General features: G+C 45.4%; 1 protein-coding gene across 1 annotated transcript in view; it reads right to left on the reverse strand.

Moving 5' to 3' along the window:
* The window catches only part of LOC146260502 (glutamate receptor ionotropic, NMDA 2C-like), a 40,957-nt gene that overhangs the window by 16,339 nt on the left and 7,795 nt on the right, over window positions 1-16,823 (reverse strand). Inside the window, 5 exon segments of the mRNA XM_084670564.1 lie at window positions 1,529-1,740; window positions 7,355-7,469; window positions 7,887-8,227; window positions 11,195-11,383; window positions 12,558-12,623. Of these exon segments, the coding sequence (XP_084526690.1) occupies window positions 1,529-1,740; window positions 7,355-7,469; window positions 7,887-8,227; window positions 11,195-11,383; window positions 12,558-12,623 (923 nt within the window).

The following is a 16,823-nucleotide window of genomic DNA, read 5'->3' on the forward strand; positions in this document are numbered from 1 at the left end:
TTCATGGAGAAACTGTATAGCTAAAACTGACAGATTCAATTTGAAGTTTGTTCACTCTCTGCCTGCTCACTCTCACCCTTTCCCCTCTTCTCTTTAGGTTGCTTCTCTCTCTCCTCCTACCTGATCTTTCTCTCTCAGTTTGCTGGGGTTGCAGGACCGAGTGATGAGAGGAATAAAGTAAAAAGAGAGGGGGGGGGGGGGTGGAGTGTACGCTGTTTCTATCTTGACATGATATATGTGCCAGAGTTGGAGATATAAATCTTATTTACAAGCAATCAATGTCCCGTCGCACTCAACAACAACACACGTCGTTGTCTGTGATTAATATGCCAACCGTGTCATTTGCTGTATAAAGAGGGTGCATTAACCATGAACACACACACACATGTCCCCAGTACAGACGTAGACAAGCCATGCTCTGTAAATCAATGCATGATATAATGCCCCAGATATGTATTTAGCAGCACGTGTTTTGACAGGATAATTGTGAAATGATTATTTTCGTCTTAATGGCTGTGAGGTGTGTGACGCAGCAGGTGTGTTATGAGAGTGTGTTTAGAGGGTCAAACGGCAGCTTCTGAAACTGTTCAGTCTGCGCAGTACCAGCAGATCAATGTGCCCTGCCTCTACATCAAAATGACATTGTTTACTTGTTAAAATGCAAACAAGTGTTTGTGTGTTTGAGTCCTATTATGGGCCTCTTTGTGGCCCACATAAAAAAAATGTGTGTGTGTGTATGAGAGTGGGTGTCTCTGTGTCTGAGTGAGTGTGTGTCTGCGAGAAAGTGTGTGTGTGTATGAGAGTGAGTCTGTGTATGCGAGTGGGTGTAAATTGGCTGCATTTCTATTACCTTAGCGGCACTCAAAGCGCTTCACATTTTTGCTTTCATTCACCCATTCACACTCACACTTACACATACTGAGGGCAGCGAGCTGCCGTGCAAGGCGCCGCTCTGCCCATCGGGAGCAACTTGCTCAAGGATACTTTGGCACATGGCCTGGGAGGAGTCGGGGATCGAACCGCCAAGCTTGTGATTAACAGACAACCCTCTGTACCCCCTGAGCCACAGCCACCCTGGTATGTGTCTGAGAGAGTGTGTGTGTGCCTGAGAGAGAGAGTGTGTGTGTGTGTGTGTATGAGAGTGTGTGGTGTGTCTGAGAGAGAGAGTGTGTGTGTGTGCGTGTGTGTGTATGAGATGTGTGTGTGTATGAGAGTGTGTGTGTCTGAGAGTGTGTGTGTGTCTGACAGAGTGTGTGTCTCAGAGAAAGATTTTGTGTATGAGAAAGAGAATGTTTGTGTATGAGAGTGTGTGTGTGTTTGCGAGAGAGTGTGTGTGTGTATGAGAGTGTGTATGTGTATGAGAGAGACATTGTGCATGTGTGAGAGTGTGTGTGTGTGTTTGAGAGAGTGTGTGTGTGTGTATGAAAGAGTCTTTGTGCGTCTGAGAGAGATATTGTGAGTGTGTGAGTGTGTGTGTGTGTGTGTTTGAGAGAGTGTGTGTTTGAGAGAGTGTGTGTGCGTATGATACCTCTCTGTGCGGTTAGACTGGCGTCGGCAGGGTACGGTGTTGCGTACGCAGGTGCCAGTGTCGGGGTCCACGTTCTCCACGATGACGAAGGGCCGCTCCTCCAGAGTGGCGACTGTCAGGTGCCGGTCATCCGACACGGGCTCCAGAAAGCTGCCGTAGCGCGGCCACACAGGGTAGCGCACCTGGAGGATGCCCCGGGAGTACGTCCCCACCTGCAGAAGAACAAGGGGGGGTTACTGACCCAGAGAGGGTGATTGTCCCAGGGAATTACTGACCCATGGAGTGACTGACCCAGAGAGTGACTGACCCAGAGAGTGACTGACCCAGAGAGGGTGACTGAGGACTGTGGGAGGGGGGGTATGGAATGAATCATCCCACCCATAAAGTAACAGGAAGAAATAGAACAACAGAGAGAGTAAGAGAGCGGGGTGAGACAGAGGAAGAGAAGAGAGATGGGAAAAGAAAGAAAGACAGGGGGAGAGGAGTGAGAGAGGAAAAGAATGGAAGAGACAGAAAGAGGAGTGAGAGAGGAAAAGAATGGAAGAGACAGAAAGAGGAGTGAGAGAGAGAAAGAATGGAAGAGACAGAAAGAGGAGTGACAGAGGAAAAGAATGGAAGAGACAGAAAGAGGAGTGAGAGAGAGAAAGAATGGAAGAGACAGAAAGAGGAGTGAGAGAGAGAAAGAGAGGGTGGGGGGGGCAGGCCTGAAGAGCAGGGGATGGAGAAATAACAGAAGACATTGGGTGCCAATGTGAGTGTGTGTGAAACAGACAGCGCTCCAGGAGGAGGTGGAGGTAAGGGGGGGAGGAGGGCCATGGATGAAAGGTGGGAACCAGAGGGACACAACATCCTGCTGAGTCACCCCAGCGCTCAGACTCAGACGCCGGCTGATCCAGCTAATCCTCCCGCAGCTTGTGGGAGCGAGGTGGCTGCTCCCTCCCAGCCTGGCTGGGCCTCTCCCTGCAGCGCTGTCTGACTGCACTACCCTCGACGCACTGGGATGAAAACAACACACAACCATGTCAGCCACCCAGGGCTCTGGGAGGCTCAGGGCTCCGAAGCTGGTCCCTGTTGAAATCCAGTTTACACTTCTCCTGAAGACTATGTGATGATGCTCTGATGATTGACACCATCCATAAACTGTTTGCAGAATGTCAAGTACAGCTTCTGATATATTCAATAACTGGTGAGGGTGAGTGGGTGGGTTAATTGATATGTAATTTACAATTTGTTGATAGTTTGAGTGTACTTCGAGCATTCATAGATAATCTCCAGATTGACTTCAAATAAAAGAAATACCAACATTGACTGTTCTTATTAAAATCCAGGATTTGTTATCTTCTCCTCCCTCTCTAACCCTTTTTCCCTCCCCTCCCTTCCATCTCTGTCATCATCCTCTCTCTTCTCTCCTTCACCTCTCTAAGAGGAGATCCATTGAATTCCCTCTGCTGGTGTAGGAAGAAAGAGATTTGAGAGAGAACTCCGATAAGGAAAACCATGTTGAACTGTCAAAGTGTCGCTGGGGGAGAAGGACTTTGAAAAGAGCACGCCACAGCACAACCGATCTGCCTAATGAATGAGCTAGACACAGGCAGGTGGGGCAGGAGGAGGTGGGGGAGATGAGGAGAGGTGGGGGAGATGAGGGAGATGAGGGGAGGTGGGGGGAGAGATGGGGGGAGGTGGGGGGAGAGATGGGGGGAGGTGGGGGGAGAGATGGGGGGAGGTGGGGGGAGAGATGGGGGGAGGTGGGGGGGAGATGGGGGGAGGTGGGGGAGAGATGGGGGGAGGTGGGGGGAGAGATGGGGGGAGGTGGGGGGAGGTGGGGGGAGAGATGGGGGGAGGTGGGGGGAGAGATGGGGGGAGGTGGGGGGAGGTGGGGGGAGAGATGGGGGGAGGTGGGGGGAGAGATGGGGGGAGGTGGGGGGAGAGATGGGGGGAGGTGGGGGAGATGGGGGAGAGGAACAAAGAGAAGGTGATAACAGAGAGAGAAAGAGGATAGACAAGAAGAAAGGAGACAGAGACTTCATCTGGTCAGAAACTGTTAAACTGAGCCAAGTCTCTCTCGTCAACTGTGTCACGTCCACTGACCCCTGTCCCAGTCTGGAACACACTGTCAACTCTGCAACATGACAACATCAAACTGACCCACAGAAGTCAAGATGGAGTTTTGTGGTCCTTGTCTGCAGAATTTAAAGAAACTTCACAAAGAGAATAAGCATGCACACCATAACACCACACACACACACACACACACACACACACACACACACACACCTGCCAGGCAGTTCTAGTGATAAAGTAGCCTAGCTGTGTGAGGGCAGGAATAAATGAGTTCAATAGAAGCAGTGAGATTAGGCTCCAGCCTTCCTCTGTAGGATCACACTTCAACATACCCTTGGGTGTGTATGTGTGTTTATTTGTGTGTGTGAGAGAGAGAGAGTTTGTGTGTGTACGTATCTTGGGAGCTTTTGTCCTTACTACAAGGGCAAAAGGGTGAACAAGACAGAGGTGGAGAGACCATAAGATAAGATTAACCACTTGTTACAACAGACAGACCACAACAATTATGTTATCCTCTTTTCACACCAGGCTAACAACACAGATAAACACAGGAGAGCCTTTGGTTCGATTAGGTTCAACTGATGTGAGGTATTAAATGGCTTGAAAAGACAAAGTAGTTCAAGAGACTTCAACATGTCACAGACACTGCTCTGCTGTCACAGACACTGCTCTGCTGTAACAGACACTGCTCTGCTGTCACAGACACTGCTCTGCTGTAACAGACACTGCTCTGCCGTCACAGACACTGCTCTGCTGTAACAGACACTGCTCTGCTGTCACAGACACTGCTCTGCTGTAACAGACACTGCTCTGCCGTCACAGACACTGCTCTGCTGTAACAGACACTGCTCTGCTGTCACAGACACTGCTCTGCTGTAACAGACACTGCTCTGCTGTCACAGACACTGCTCTGCTGTAACAGACACTGCGCTGCTGTCACAGACACTGCTCTGCTGTAACAGACACTGCTCTGTTGTCACAGACACTGCTCTGCTGTCACAGACACTGCTCTGCTGTAACAGACACTGCTCTGTTGTCACAGACACTGCTCTGCTGTCACAGACACTGCTCTGCTGTCACAGACACTGCTCTGTTGTCACAGACACTGCTCTGCTGTCACAGACACTGCTCTGCTGTCACAGACACTGCTCTGTTGTCACAGACACTGCTCTGCTGTCACAGACACTGCTCTGTTGTCACAGACACTGCTCTGCTGTCACACATACTGCTCTGTGGAACACTGTGGGAATCCTTCACAATTAGTTTCTTGTTTGTAGGCATGATGGCGGAAGTGCATAAACCTTGAAATCAATTGATCTCAGTTGGTCCCAATATCACGCAACATTGCACACGCAGCATCACACACGCAGCATCGTACAAAACCCATGAAAATGACATTTTTTCACAATTGTTTTCTTGTGACAGTCATCCTTTTTTCAAAACTGTAAACACAAAACCAAATCTTCAATCCGCTAATTAACACTAGGGCGGAGTAACACTCAAACTAAGGGCGGAAGAGGCCGATTGCCCAACGAGGATCTGGTCAAAAATGAACGTCATATAATAAACGCCGTAGCATTAATTCGAAATACGATATCAGAGGAAGGAAGTTTTATGTTAGTTTAGGAGAACATATGTCTAAGACATGAAAACTGCTACGGGGTTGCTCAAGAAAGCTGCTCAGGTCCATTACTTTTTTCTCTTTATATGTTACCACTCGGCGACATAATCAGAGAACATAACACAGATTTCCATAGCTATGCGGCAAGGGTGTAGCCAGAATAATATTTTTGGGTAGGCCTACAAAAATATGGATAGGTATCTTTTCAGTTTTTTCTTCTTATTGGGTGTGCTCACCAGTGATGTGTCGTTCGTGAACAATTCGTTCATTTTGAACGAATCATTAGTACGTCTCGGGAGTAACGAGTAGGCCTAGTCTCAGAGAGCGATTCGTTCATTTTCTTGTGGCCAAGAAAAAAAAAGTAAAAATAACTTAACCTATAATTATTACTTGTAAACGGATATCATTTACGTCTTACTAAATCTAGTCACGCAAAAGTGAAGGAGGTAAACAAATCCTTTCTGTTTCCTCTTCTGAGCCTATGCAGGTCACATGAAAAATTATCCAAAGAACTGGATCTGAAGACCCAGTCAAAATGAACGAATCGTTTCTGTTTTTGCAAGCGACCAGTACTATGCAGGTCACGTGAAAAATGATCCGAAGACTCCGGCAGATGAACGAATCATTGATCCGAAGACCCGGCTATCAGAAGAACGAAACATTAGGTGCATTCGACATGGACTGCGGCTGCATGAAACGACCCGCGAGAGTAGCCGCTTGCAGTCGGGTAGGAGTTGAAAACGGCTCTGTGAAGTCGGACATTCCAGCTTCTCGTGGTTTGCTGAGTTGATGTCAGTCATGGCCGATCAAGCGCTGTTTGCTTACCTTATTTTATTTATAATTAAACTTAGTCTTTCCGTTAGTGAAGAGGATGACTAAAACCTTTTTCTTCAACACATTTTTAATTCAATTAACTTTTTTGAGCGTTAGCGAAACTGAAGGTGTCCGAATATTACAAAACACGCGTCAAAGTTGTCGTGTGAGTCTGGCCAATCATGAAATAGCTGTGTCGTCACTTGAAACCGTGCAGTTGCTCTTGAGAAAATTCGCTCGGCTACACAGCCGGCAGTTCTGGTATCAATCTCACGGTACTTTGATGGCGACGTCACAGTGACGTATCCTCTGCGCCGTCTCAAGTTGGACAAAAGTCGAACCAGAATTCACTGTCTCAAGTCAGCCGCCTGCAACCGGCTGCAGCGCCGCATGAAGTCGGGTCATGTCGAATCTATTCGGTGACGTGAATGATATTCGTTCACAAGTAATAATTACAGGTTTTGTTATTTTCACTTTTTTTGTCCTTTACTTATATTTCAGTGCAGCGTAATTGTTTTCCGTGATAATTAAATGCTAGTGTGATAATAAATTACCATTTAAAATCATACAAACTGTCATGATACATTATTTTAAGAGCGCATTTTCCTGTATGTATGTATGTATGTACCCTATTCAATGACAGCAGTGATCCAAGCAAGGCACGGACAATTTTTTTCCAAGGGTGTGTTCTTCATGTTCGTATGCTTCATCTTTTGGTTAACCGCTACCCCCAATGTTTTTGGTGCTAACTGTTAATGATCATTGACCTATACACACTTTTGTAAATCTCCTCTTGGAAGTCGCTTTCGATAAAAGCGTCTGCTAAATGAATACCTGTAAATGTAAATATTCTGCCCTGTAATGTGTTCAGGTTTGTTGTTACTTCATGCACGTCACTACATTTAAGCTTGTGCTTTCTTTTTCCCGTAAGAAGATCCATGACAGATACATGCGGGCCCATTGTTTGCTCTTTTACAGGCGCGCTAATTACACTAATAGGCGGAGTATATGCGCTGATTGCCTGATGAGTTTCAGGTTTGATAAATACTATGCAAAATGAGGAACCATAGCGGGCGCTATTACCAAATCTCAAAAACACAGGCAGCGTAAACTGCGCCGTTGTTAGTAAATGAGGGCCTGTGTGTTTTGATTCTCTTGAAGACTGCGGCTTGTATTTTGTTGAGTTACATTGTTTTTTTGTTTTTTTAAATTACTTTTATCACTTGGGATAACAGGGATAAAAACACCAGACACCAAACATACACACACTGTTTGTGACATTCTCTTTCAGTCATGCACGCATTCATACACAAATAGGTACCATACACTACCTTGTCCCACTGTCTTTCTCTGTCCAGAGCGATGACGACCATGGATGGGTTGGCGAGGAAGCCGTGATTGTTAAATGACAGGTCTTTTCTCTCCCAAGTTACGTTCAGCATGTGTCTGTAAGACACCCACAGACAGACACACCCATGGTGAACTGAGCATCCTGTAATTAAGGTGGCAGAGATCCCCTGGGAGTCTGATATAACCTGGAAACGTCTGGAAGCTCATTAGCACATGACAGAACAGTTGACTGATAGCAAGGAGGTAGTTCCTAGAGACAAAAAGAGAGAGGAAGAGAGCGAGGAAGAAAGAGGGAAAGAGAGGAAGAAAGAGTAAGAGAGAAAGGGCTGTCTCTCAGATGTGTGATGGCAGGAAGAAGTAATATAGGTCACATGATTCAGATTTCACAACTGATGGAATAGAGTACGGTGTCAAGTATTCAAATGATTGTCTCTGAGCTGTGTTTTGTGTTCTCAGCAAGAGCCAACATGAACAGTGTGTATGTGTGCTGTACGTGCACTTTCACACACTCACCTGAAAAGTGTGTTGTTGTTGGTGTGTTTGGTTACTTTGTTACAGTCACTGTGGCCCTCAGCCACAACTCCTTGCTGCTTCCTGAAGCTCTCTGCCCCTTTGACCACGATGGCCACGCCTTCCCTGACCCTCTGCCGCAGACTTTTCCTCCAGTTGTCGGTGATGACGCCAATCACCCCCACTGGGAAGCTTATTGGTGGAAGTCTGTCAGGGTTGCCCACAGCCAAGCTGGGCAGGATCCAGATGTAGCCAGGACCCAGGAGGCCCACCTCCCCAGCCTGGAAGAACAGGTACTGGGCCTCCTCGTAGGAGCAGTAGGCCAGCAGGACCTGGGAGTCCACCTGCAGTAGACACCGTCACAACCTCATTCAGACCCAAAGACCCACATGCAGACCTGTAGCCTGAACCTCAAACCATCACAACCATATACATACTTATAGATCAATGTACATACTCAAAGCCTGAACCCAGTGTTTCCCCAATATGTATCTGAAATGTGACAACTGCTGCTGAATAGCAGGCTTCATTTGATTTCTAACATTTCTTAAATACAACTCTATTAATGTATTACTAACGTTATTACTTTTGCATATTCAGGTCAAATCACACACCTGTGATTTGGAATACAGTTACACACGCAGCCGATATATGCCAGCCGGCAATCGCTGATACTGAAGAGGCTACTGTGACAGGACACATTTCACAAGTGTAAATAACCCTATCATAAATAAAATAGTCCTATCCCAATTGTATAAAACACCAACCAAATAGGATGTAATTTAAAACTACTGTAAATAATAATAAGAAAGACAGACATTTTCTCTGCTCATTCTTGAACACAAATATAGCCTACTGTATGTACTGTATGTGCCCAATGGCAGTGTTTCAAGAAACACCAAGGGTATGGCATTATTCTCTCTGGTCATACAAGAACAGCATTTCCTAGTAACAGAACCATAAAACCATATTATATCTAAACAAAATATATTCAAAAAACTCCACCATTAAAGAATGCAGTCCACAGACTTACAGACAACAACAATACAAAAGCAATAAGGGAGTAGGTTTGATTTCAGCTTGGGTTGGGGCAGTCAATAGTTACAAAAGTGCAAATACTGTTTTATTTTGCTTTATGTAATATAAACATTACATTGGACTCATTGTTATTCTGTGCAGTCAGACCTCAGTTTGTAAATTTGCTTTGTTTACTGTGCAATTCAGTGGGCAAGTGAGCTGTGATATTTGACAGAGTTAAAGCATTAGACTGCTTGATGCTAACTAAAACTCACAGTAAACATTAAAATAGCATTTAAAAAAAACCCACATCTTGCCTTTTGTCACAGTGCAGTTTTTATTCCATAGTAATAGTGTAACTTTTGCAATAATGTACAGGCCTCCATCTGGGTAGAGGATTGAGGGTAGGTGAGATTGTTATTGGATTTTATATGCTCATGTGATTTTAAAAAAAACTTTTACTTTCCCAAAACACCAGTAAAGAACTACATTACCCCTAATCCTGAAGCGGGATCCAATCAGAGAAGTCACAGTTAAGATTGTAACAGCAGTGCTCATCATGAGACCTCCCGCGACCATGAATTGTCCCTATTAAGAACATTCCAATAATCATTTCTGTTCTTCAAAAATACAAATATGATCTCTAACGAGCATCATCATGAGCTGTTTATATGCCCTGTTTTGTCTGAACACCAGGGTATGGTGATACTACAGATACTAGAGGCCACAGTCTGCTCTGCCCTTCACTCCGCCCCCCTGCTAAGGATGGCATGAGAGAAGGGCAGAGCCGCCCCCCTGCTTTCTGGTTCCGGTGTCCTATAATGTTTTGCTACCCATCAGAACATACTACCACCAGGTATTGTGCTCTGATGTTAGGATCCTCCCCCCCCCGGCCGAAACAAAGTGCTAACCCTTACCCCATATTTCGGAGCAGGTTAATGTAATAGTCTAATAGCTAATGTAATATTGCTCATATTTTTGTCCTATTTCCCCTACATAAATACAGTTAGGCTACTTAATGACACCTTACAGTCATAAAGTAGGTTCTAAATGGAATAAAGGCTGCCAATTAATAATTGACGTAACAACTTATTGTAAATGGTCAGTAGTCTAGCCTATCGATTAAGGGGCCACTCGAAAGTATGTACACTGCCTGCTTCATTTGCTTTTGATAGGCTAAGGATTTCAGTAGCTAATAATAACAATATACCCATTATTTATTAATTTACACTACTTCAGCATAATAATGCACTTAAAATACAAACGTGAGCAAGGGTAGCAATTGCTATCGAATTGACATGTGCAATTTCGCTAGGACGGGAAAAATAGCCTACAAACAACGAAAATCACCAGTTAACTTATTTTAGCACATTTGGCGTCCTCGGCGCCATGTATGAACAGCAACCCCCCCCCCCCCCCCCCCCCCCCCCGGGGCGCCTCCCAACCGCAACACGGATATGTGACTTGGCGCCCTCTGCTGGTGGTGCGGGACGATTAATTATTGGATGAACTTTGGAATTTGCCGCCCCCCTCTTGATGCCCCCATGGACTAATACAATAACAGCCTTAAATTATCTGACAACATAAGTTATACGACTTAGCTCTACAGTTCTCAAGGACGCACACGCGCAAGCTCAACTGCGCTGTGAAGCGCGTGTCTGTGCTATCCTCCGATACACTCAAATTTTGTACATCCCTATTTCTGATACCGTGGCGGCAGAAATTTAGCCGTGGCGGGCTGCCACGGAAAAATAAACATAGCGGAAACACTGGCAGCACAATCTGATGAGGAAGCAACAAATGAAACCTGCAGGCGTGGCCTGGAGTGCATGAAAACACACCAACAACATTAGTACAAAGCCTTGGTTACTACAACTCCATCTTAGGGGGAAGACTGCTGAACCTCAAACTTTCACAACCATAGAGAGTACACACCCATAGCCTGAACCTCAGACCATCAGAGCCATAGAGAGTACACACCCATAGCCTGAACCTCAGACCATCAGAGCCATAGAGAGTACACACCCATAGCCTGAACCTCAGACCATCAGAGCCATACACTTACTCAGCTTTTGATAATGATAACCAAACAAGAGAGGTAAGCGGTATGATGAGAGAAGCTAGCCAGATAAGTCAAAGCTGAACAAATTATTAGTTAACCATGAAGTTAGACCCTTTTTACATTTATGGCAACAAGAAGGCAATAAACATGTGAGTTTGAGTAACCAGACATGAGTTTGAGTAACCAGACGTGAGTTTGAGTAGCCAGACATGTGGTACAGAATGCAGCCTACCTGCTGGAGCATGCGCTTGGTCCGCAGGTCGTTGGCACCTACAGACATCTCCAGGGTCAGGACGTCCTGCAACTCCCACAGGAAGTAGGAAGTGTCCGTGTAGGAGCGTACATAATCCACAAAGGTGTCGTATCCCGGCAACAGGCTGGTGATCACCACAAACTGGCCCCAGTCGTACTCTTCCATCACCTTCAACAGAAGAACACCATGACACTGATCGCATTGAAAGTGTGCTAAAACTTAATAGTTTAAACGTAATAGCGTAATAGTTTGATAACGTAATAGTTACGTAATAGTAATAGTTTAATGTAAAGGTGCATATTCTGATTAACTCATGTGCTTGTGATAATCATAATGAGCAAAGTGGCCAATTTAATTGTCGCCACAGGCAACACATTTCAGTGTAGCAGTGACTGGACCGTGTCCTACACAAGGGCCCTGTGTGAAAACCTACTGGACCTCCCACGCAACAGGGATTCTATCACATTTGAATAGGTATGGAACTCTCCAGTCGTGGTCATGTAGCAGTACTCTACCTTACACTACTAACCTGACCTTCCCTGTGACACAGACTGTTCCTTGGCATTAAGCACAGGAACACTGTTCCAACTGTCCCTTACGGTCCTTGATTATCTGTAGCTTACTATAGGCATTTTTGTATGTTGTTTTGGATAAAAAGTATTTACTGAATGTAGAAATGTATATGTATTTTAGGTTTTTCTTTTTTTAGATCTTTTGTCATTAGGCATGCAATTTTTTGTCCAAAAGTCTTTGTCCAAAACCATCTTTTTCTCAACGTTGCACTTTTATGTAGCCGCAAAAATGCAGCAGACAAACATTTTGACAATATTCATGAAAATTCTTGAGTGCCTAAGACTTTTGAACATATACTGTGAATCAATTTGTTTCCAAACCATATTTTAAAATCACCTTTAAATACCCAAGTCTGCAGATGCAGATGACTGAACTGAAATGGTGCTATGGTCAACCTGACGTGGTCCAGAGTGGGTGGCTGAAGCCTCCCACACACTTCAATTCAATCTCTCACATGGGGACACTGTTTCCCCTCGTATATATTATCTCCCCTACATGATTGTTGGGTATTCTTATATGCAATCATCTCGACTAGAGTTATTTTGACATACATGTGGATTAATGATCAGGCCTTCAGGATATAGCTGTAGACTTGCTGTAAATGTGAGTCGATCTCGGATGAGATGCCTCCAGGATTCACACACGACCTGAAGGCTACACACAGCCATGTTTAAACTGCACGGCAGCTGCCCCACAGCTACACTAGCGACACTGCACTTAATCCAACAAGTGAGGGATGCAAGGAGGTAGAGAGTAGATGTGGGGGCACCTTGAACATGCAGGTGATCTGCTGCTCCAGGGAGGCTCCCATCTGCAGGAACGTGGATCCTTCAGCCTGAGGAGAGACCAGGAAGAGGCAGACAGGGTTGAGGGAGAGACCAGGAGGAGGGAGACAGGGTTGGAGGAGAGACCAGGAGGAAGGAGACAGGGTTAGAGGAGACACCAGGAGGAGGGAGACAGAGTTAAGGGGAGGGACCAGGAGGAGACAGACAGGGTTGAGGGAGAGACCAGGAGGAGGGAGACAGGGTTGAGGGAGAGACCAGGAGGAGGGAGACAGGGTTGAGGGAGAGACCAGGAGGAGGGAGACAGGGTTGGAGGAGAGACCAGGAGGAGGGAGACAGGGTTGGAGGAGAGACCAGGAGGAGGGAGACAGGGTTGGAGGAGAGACCAGGAGGAAGGAGACAGGGTTGGAGGAGAGACCAGGAGGAGGGAGACAGGGTTGAGGGAGAGACCAGGAGGAGGGAGACAGGGTTGGAGGAAAGACCAGGAGGAGGGAGACAGGGTTGGGGGAGAGACCAGGAGGAGACAGACAGGGTTGGAGGAGAGACCAGGAGGAGACAGACAGGGTTGGAGGAGAGACCAGGAGGAGGGAGACAGGGTTGGAGGAGAGACCAGGAGGAGGGTAACAGGGTTGAGGGAGAGACCAGGAGGAGGGAGACAGGGTTGGAGGAGAGACCAGGAGGAGACAGACAGGGTTGAGGGAGAGACCAGGAGGAGGGAGACAGAGTTGAGGGTGAGACCAGGAGGAGGGAGACAGTGTTGGAGGAGAGACCAGGAGGAGACAGACAGGGTTGAGGGAGAGACCAGGAGGAGGGAGACAGGGTTGGAGGAGAGACCAGGAGGAGGGAGACAGGGTTGGAGGAGAGACCAGGAGGAGGGAGACAGGGTTGAGGGAGAGACCAGGAGGAGGGAGACAGGGTTGGAGGAGAGACCAGGAGGAGGGAGACAGAGTTGGGGGATGGACAGAAGAGGTGGTCAAAAGCAGATATAATATGATAACATCTAAGTGGTATGGGTTTTAAGATTCTGGAGCAGCAGTGCTCATACTCAACAAGATACTTCTGCTAAAGTCTGCTACACATACTGCACACTATAGGAGATATAGACTATATACTCCACACTGTAGGAGAAATAGACAATACACTGCACACTAAAAGGGATATAGACTATAAACTCCACCCTACAGGAGATATAGACTATATACTCCACCCTACAGGAGATATAGACTATATACTCCACCCTACAGGAGATATAGACTATATACTCCACCCTACAGGAGATATAGACTATATACTCCACCCTACAGGAGATTTAGACTATATACTCCACCCTACAGGAGATATAGACTATATACTCCACCCTACAGGAGATATAGACTATATACTCCACCCTACAGGAGATATAGACTATATACTCCACCCTACAGGAGATATAGACTATATACTCCACCCTACAGGAGATATAGACTATATACTCCACCCTACAGGAGATATAGACTATATACTCCACCCTACAGGAGATATAGACTATATACTCCACCCTACAGGAGATATAGACTATATACTCCACACCCCATCACACAGATCCTCTTCTGTTGGTTTCTTCACTGGGAGACACATCAATGCTCAAGTACTGCTAACCCTTTTACTTTTGTGATTGTGTGTGTGTGTTTTTTGTATTTCGAAAATAACTAGAAATAACAATGTATTGAGCATGACAGACAGAGCTATGAGCTGAACTTGTGTCCTTGAAATAACCTGCAAGAATCAAAGTAGGCTAAGGGCAAAAATAAGCACAGAAAAACTGACACAGAGAGAAGGAAAGGAGAGGAGGACATCAGAGATGGAGAAAGAGAAACAGAAAGGAATACAAAGGGGGGCAGGGGAGGTACTCTGGGATGTTTTCCCAGTCTGGAGTCTAGACACCTCCAGAGACCTATCCCAGTCTGGAGTCTAGACACCTCCAGAGACCTATCCCAGTCTGGAGTCTAGACACCTCCAGAGACCTATCCCAGTCTGGAGTCTAGACACCTCCAGAGACCTGCATGACACAAGAGCACCACAGCAACCTCTCACTTTCTCTCTCTCGATTCTTTTCAGTCTTTCTTTCTCTCTCTCACTCTGTTTCTCTCTCTCTCATGCTTTTCTCTCTCAATCCTTTCATTCTCTTTTTCTCTCTCATTCAGCAGCACGGACATACACTTTTTTGTCTGAACTGTCTCTTTACTATTGCTGCTGAGCGGGCATTACCAGCCAGTAGCATCTCGACCAGCTCTTTACCACTGTTGAATAGCAAGCTTTATAAGCTTGTTAAATGTCTCTTGGGTTCTATAATGCTGTTTGTGTCCTATAGTGTTTCAGGTAATTTAGGCCCATTTAGGCATGTAAGTATAGGCCTCAAACCAATATTTTGCTTTAAAATGCTTAGGGCCTCATTTACTAAGAGGATTACGCCCATTTCAGTCGTGAAATAGCGGGTAAAGACATAACACCGTATTTACAAAGGCAGCACACTTGAGTAAAAACGCAGATTACCGCTGCTGGAAGGGTATAAGGGAAAGGGGGTGTAGCTCCTGTTCACTTTTTCTTTTCTTTTCCTCAAATCACCCATGGTGGCAGTAACATCATGCGCGCAGATGGCACTGGGGACGGGGGGACATGTCCCCCCCAGATTCCTAGTGACCCCGATCCGTCCCCACCACTCTCCTTACGTAAGGCCACAAGCATCAGGTAATAACTGCGCAATAAAGGCGATATTAGCGATATATTAGCGTGTGTAACATTGTTAGCGTGCATTAGCGTGTGTAAGGTTGTTAGCATGTATTAGCAGGTAGAGGCACTTGTAAGGTTTCTGATGGTGGTGCCCATATCTTCTGCGGAGGCAGAGCACAGTTTCAGTGCGTTGCGCAGATTGAAAACATGGTTGCAATCAACCATGACACAAAAAAAGCTCAATGGCATTGCTGTGTGCCATATTCTCCAAGTCGTAGCCTACTTGACAAACTGGACAGACAAGATATTGCCCAGCAATATCTTCAGGGAAATGAAAGGAGGAGAGATGTTTTTGGGACCTACTGAGTTGCTTCTAGAGAGTACATTTGTTTGGCAGCAGAGAGATTTTTTTTAAATCAATTTTGTTTATTATTGGAAAACATTTACAATGAAAAGTCATACTTGCAGAGGGAATTCCGAATATTTAATTTGAAGTTTACATTCTATTTCACATTTCATGGTATGTAGGCTATACTTATTTGTATTTATTTAAATCTGTTTAAGTGTTTATACTTCCGTGTTCATACACATTGTTATATTTGTAATCATTTACATCCTGGTTAGATCAGCAAATGTTTAAATAAACCTTTGCAGAGGGCAGTTTTGGTGCGTGATTGACAAACTAATGTTTATTGCAGCTTCAGTATATATACATATATATTACACAAAATTGAGTTGGAACCATTTGCTGACAGCTTGGTCCCCCCCAGTTCAAAAATTCCATCTGTACCCCTGAGTAACATGCAGGCAATTTTTCCTGCCGTAACGGCGCGCTAATTAACTCTAAAGGTCGCTGATTGCCCGACGAGGATCTGGTTTGATAAATACCACGCAAAATGCGGAAAAACGCTGTCCGCTATTTGCTGTTGGGCAAAGGCGCAAATTAAGCTGCGGTCGCAATGTTAGTAAATGAGGCCCTTTGTGTGTGTTTTTTATGTATATACTCTTAATGCACACAATATTGGTCTTTATTTTATTTATTCATTTTTGGATAATGTATTATGTTTCTTATGATGTAGAATTCATCCATGTGTGTGCTTTATAATATGTTGGCACTTCACATTCTCCAGGAGTGTGCTGGATCGTCTCATTTCAGAGAGGTCAGGGAAGAATTTTACAGTACTCCTATATTGGCCCAAATGGGTGATCTGGTGGTTTGCTTCCCTCTGGAAAATAAGTGTCAAACATCAGTGTTTATATCCCCTCCCCCTTCTTCCCCTCTGTGTTGTGTTGAATATCTGTCTCAGTCCTTTTCATTTTGTCTCTCTCTCTCTCCCTTTCTCGATCCCTTTAATTCTCTTTCTGCCTTTCCTATCCTGTCACTTACTCGTTCCCATAGGAGTAATCTACACACTCACAAATAATCTCACAAGGGCATACATTTGCTATGAACATTGATGGAACACTTTTCAGCCTTTTCACTTTAAGTGAATGTTTAAGAGGCATTTGAAGATTGATTTGTTTTGGTACAGAAAGACAATGTT

This window comes from Hypomesus nipponensis, chromosome 13, assembly GCF_054491055.1.
Source record: "Hypomesus nipponensis isolate SF chromosome 13, ASM5449105v1, whole genome shotgun sequence".
Classification (NCBI taxonomy): domain Eukaryota; kingdom Metazoa; phylum Chordata; class Actinopteri; order Osmeriformes; family Osmeridae; genus Hypomesus; species Hypomesus nipponensis.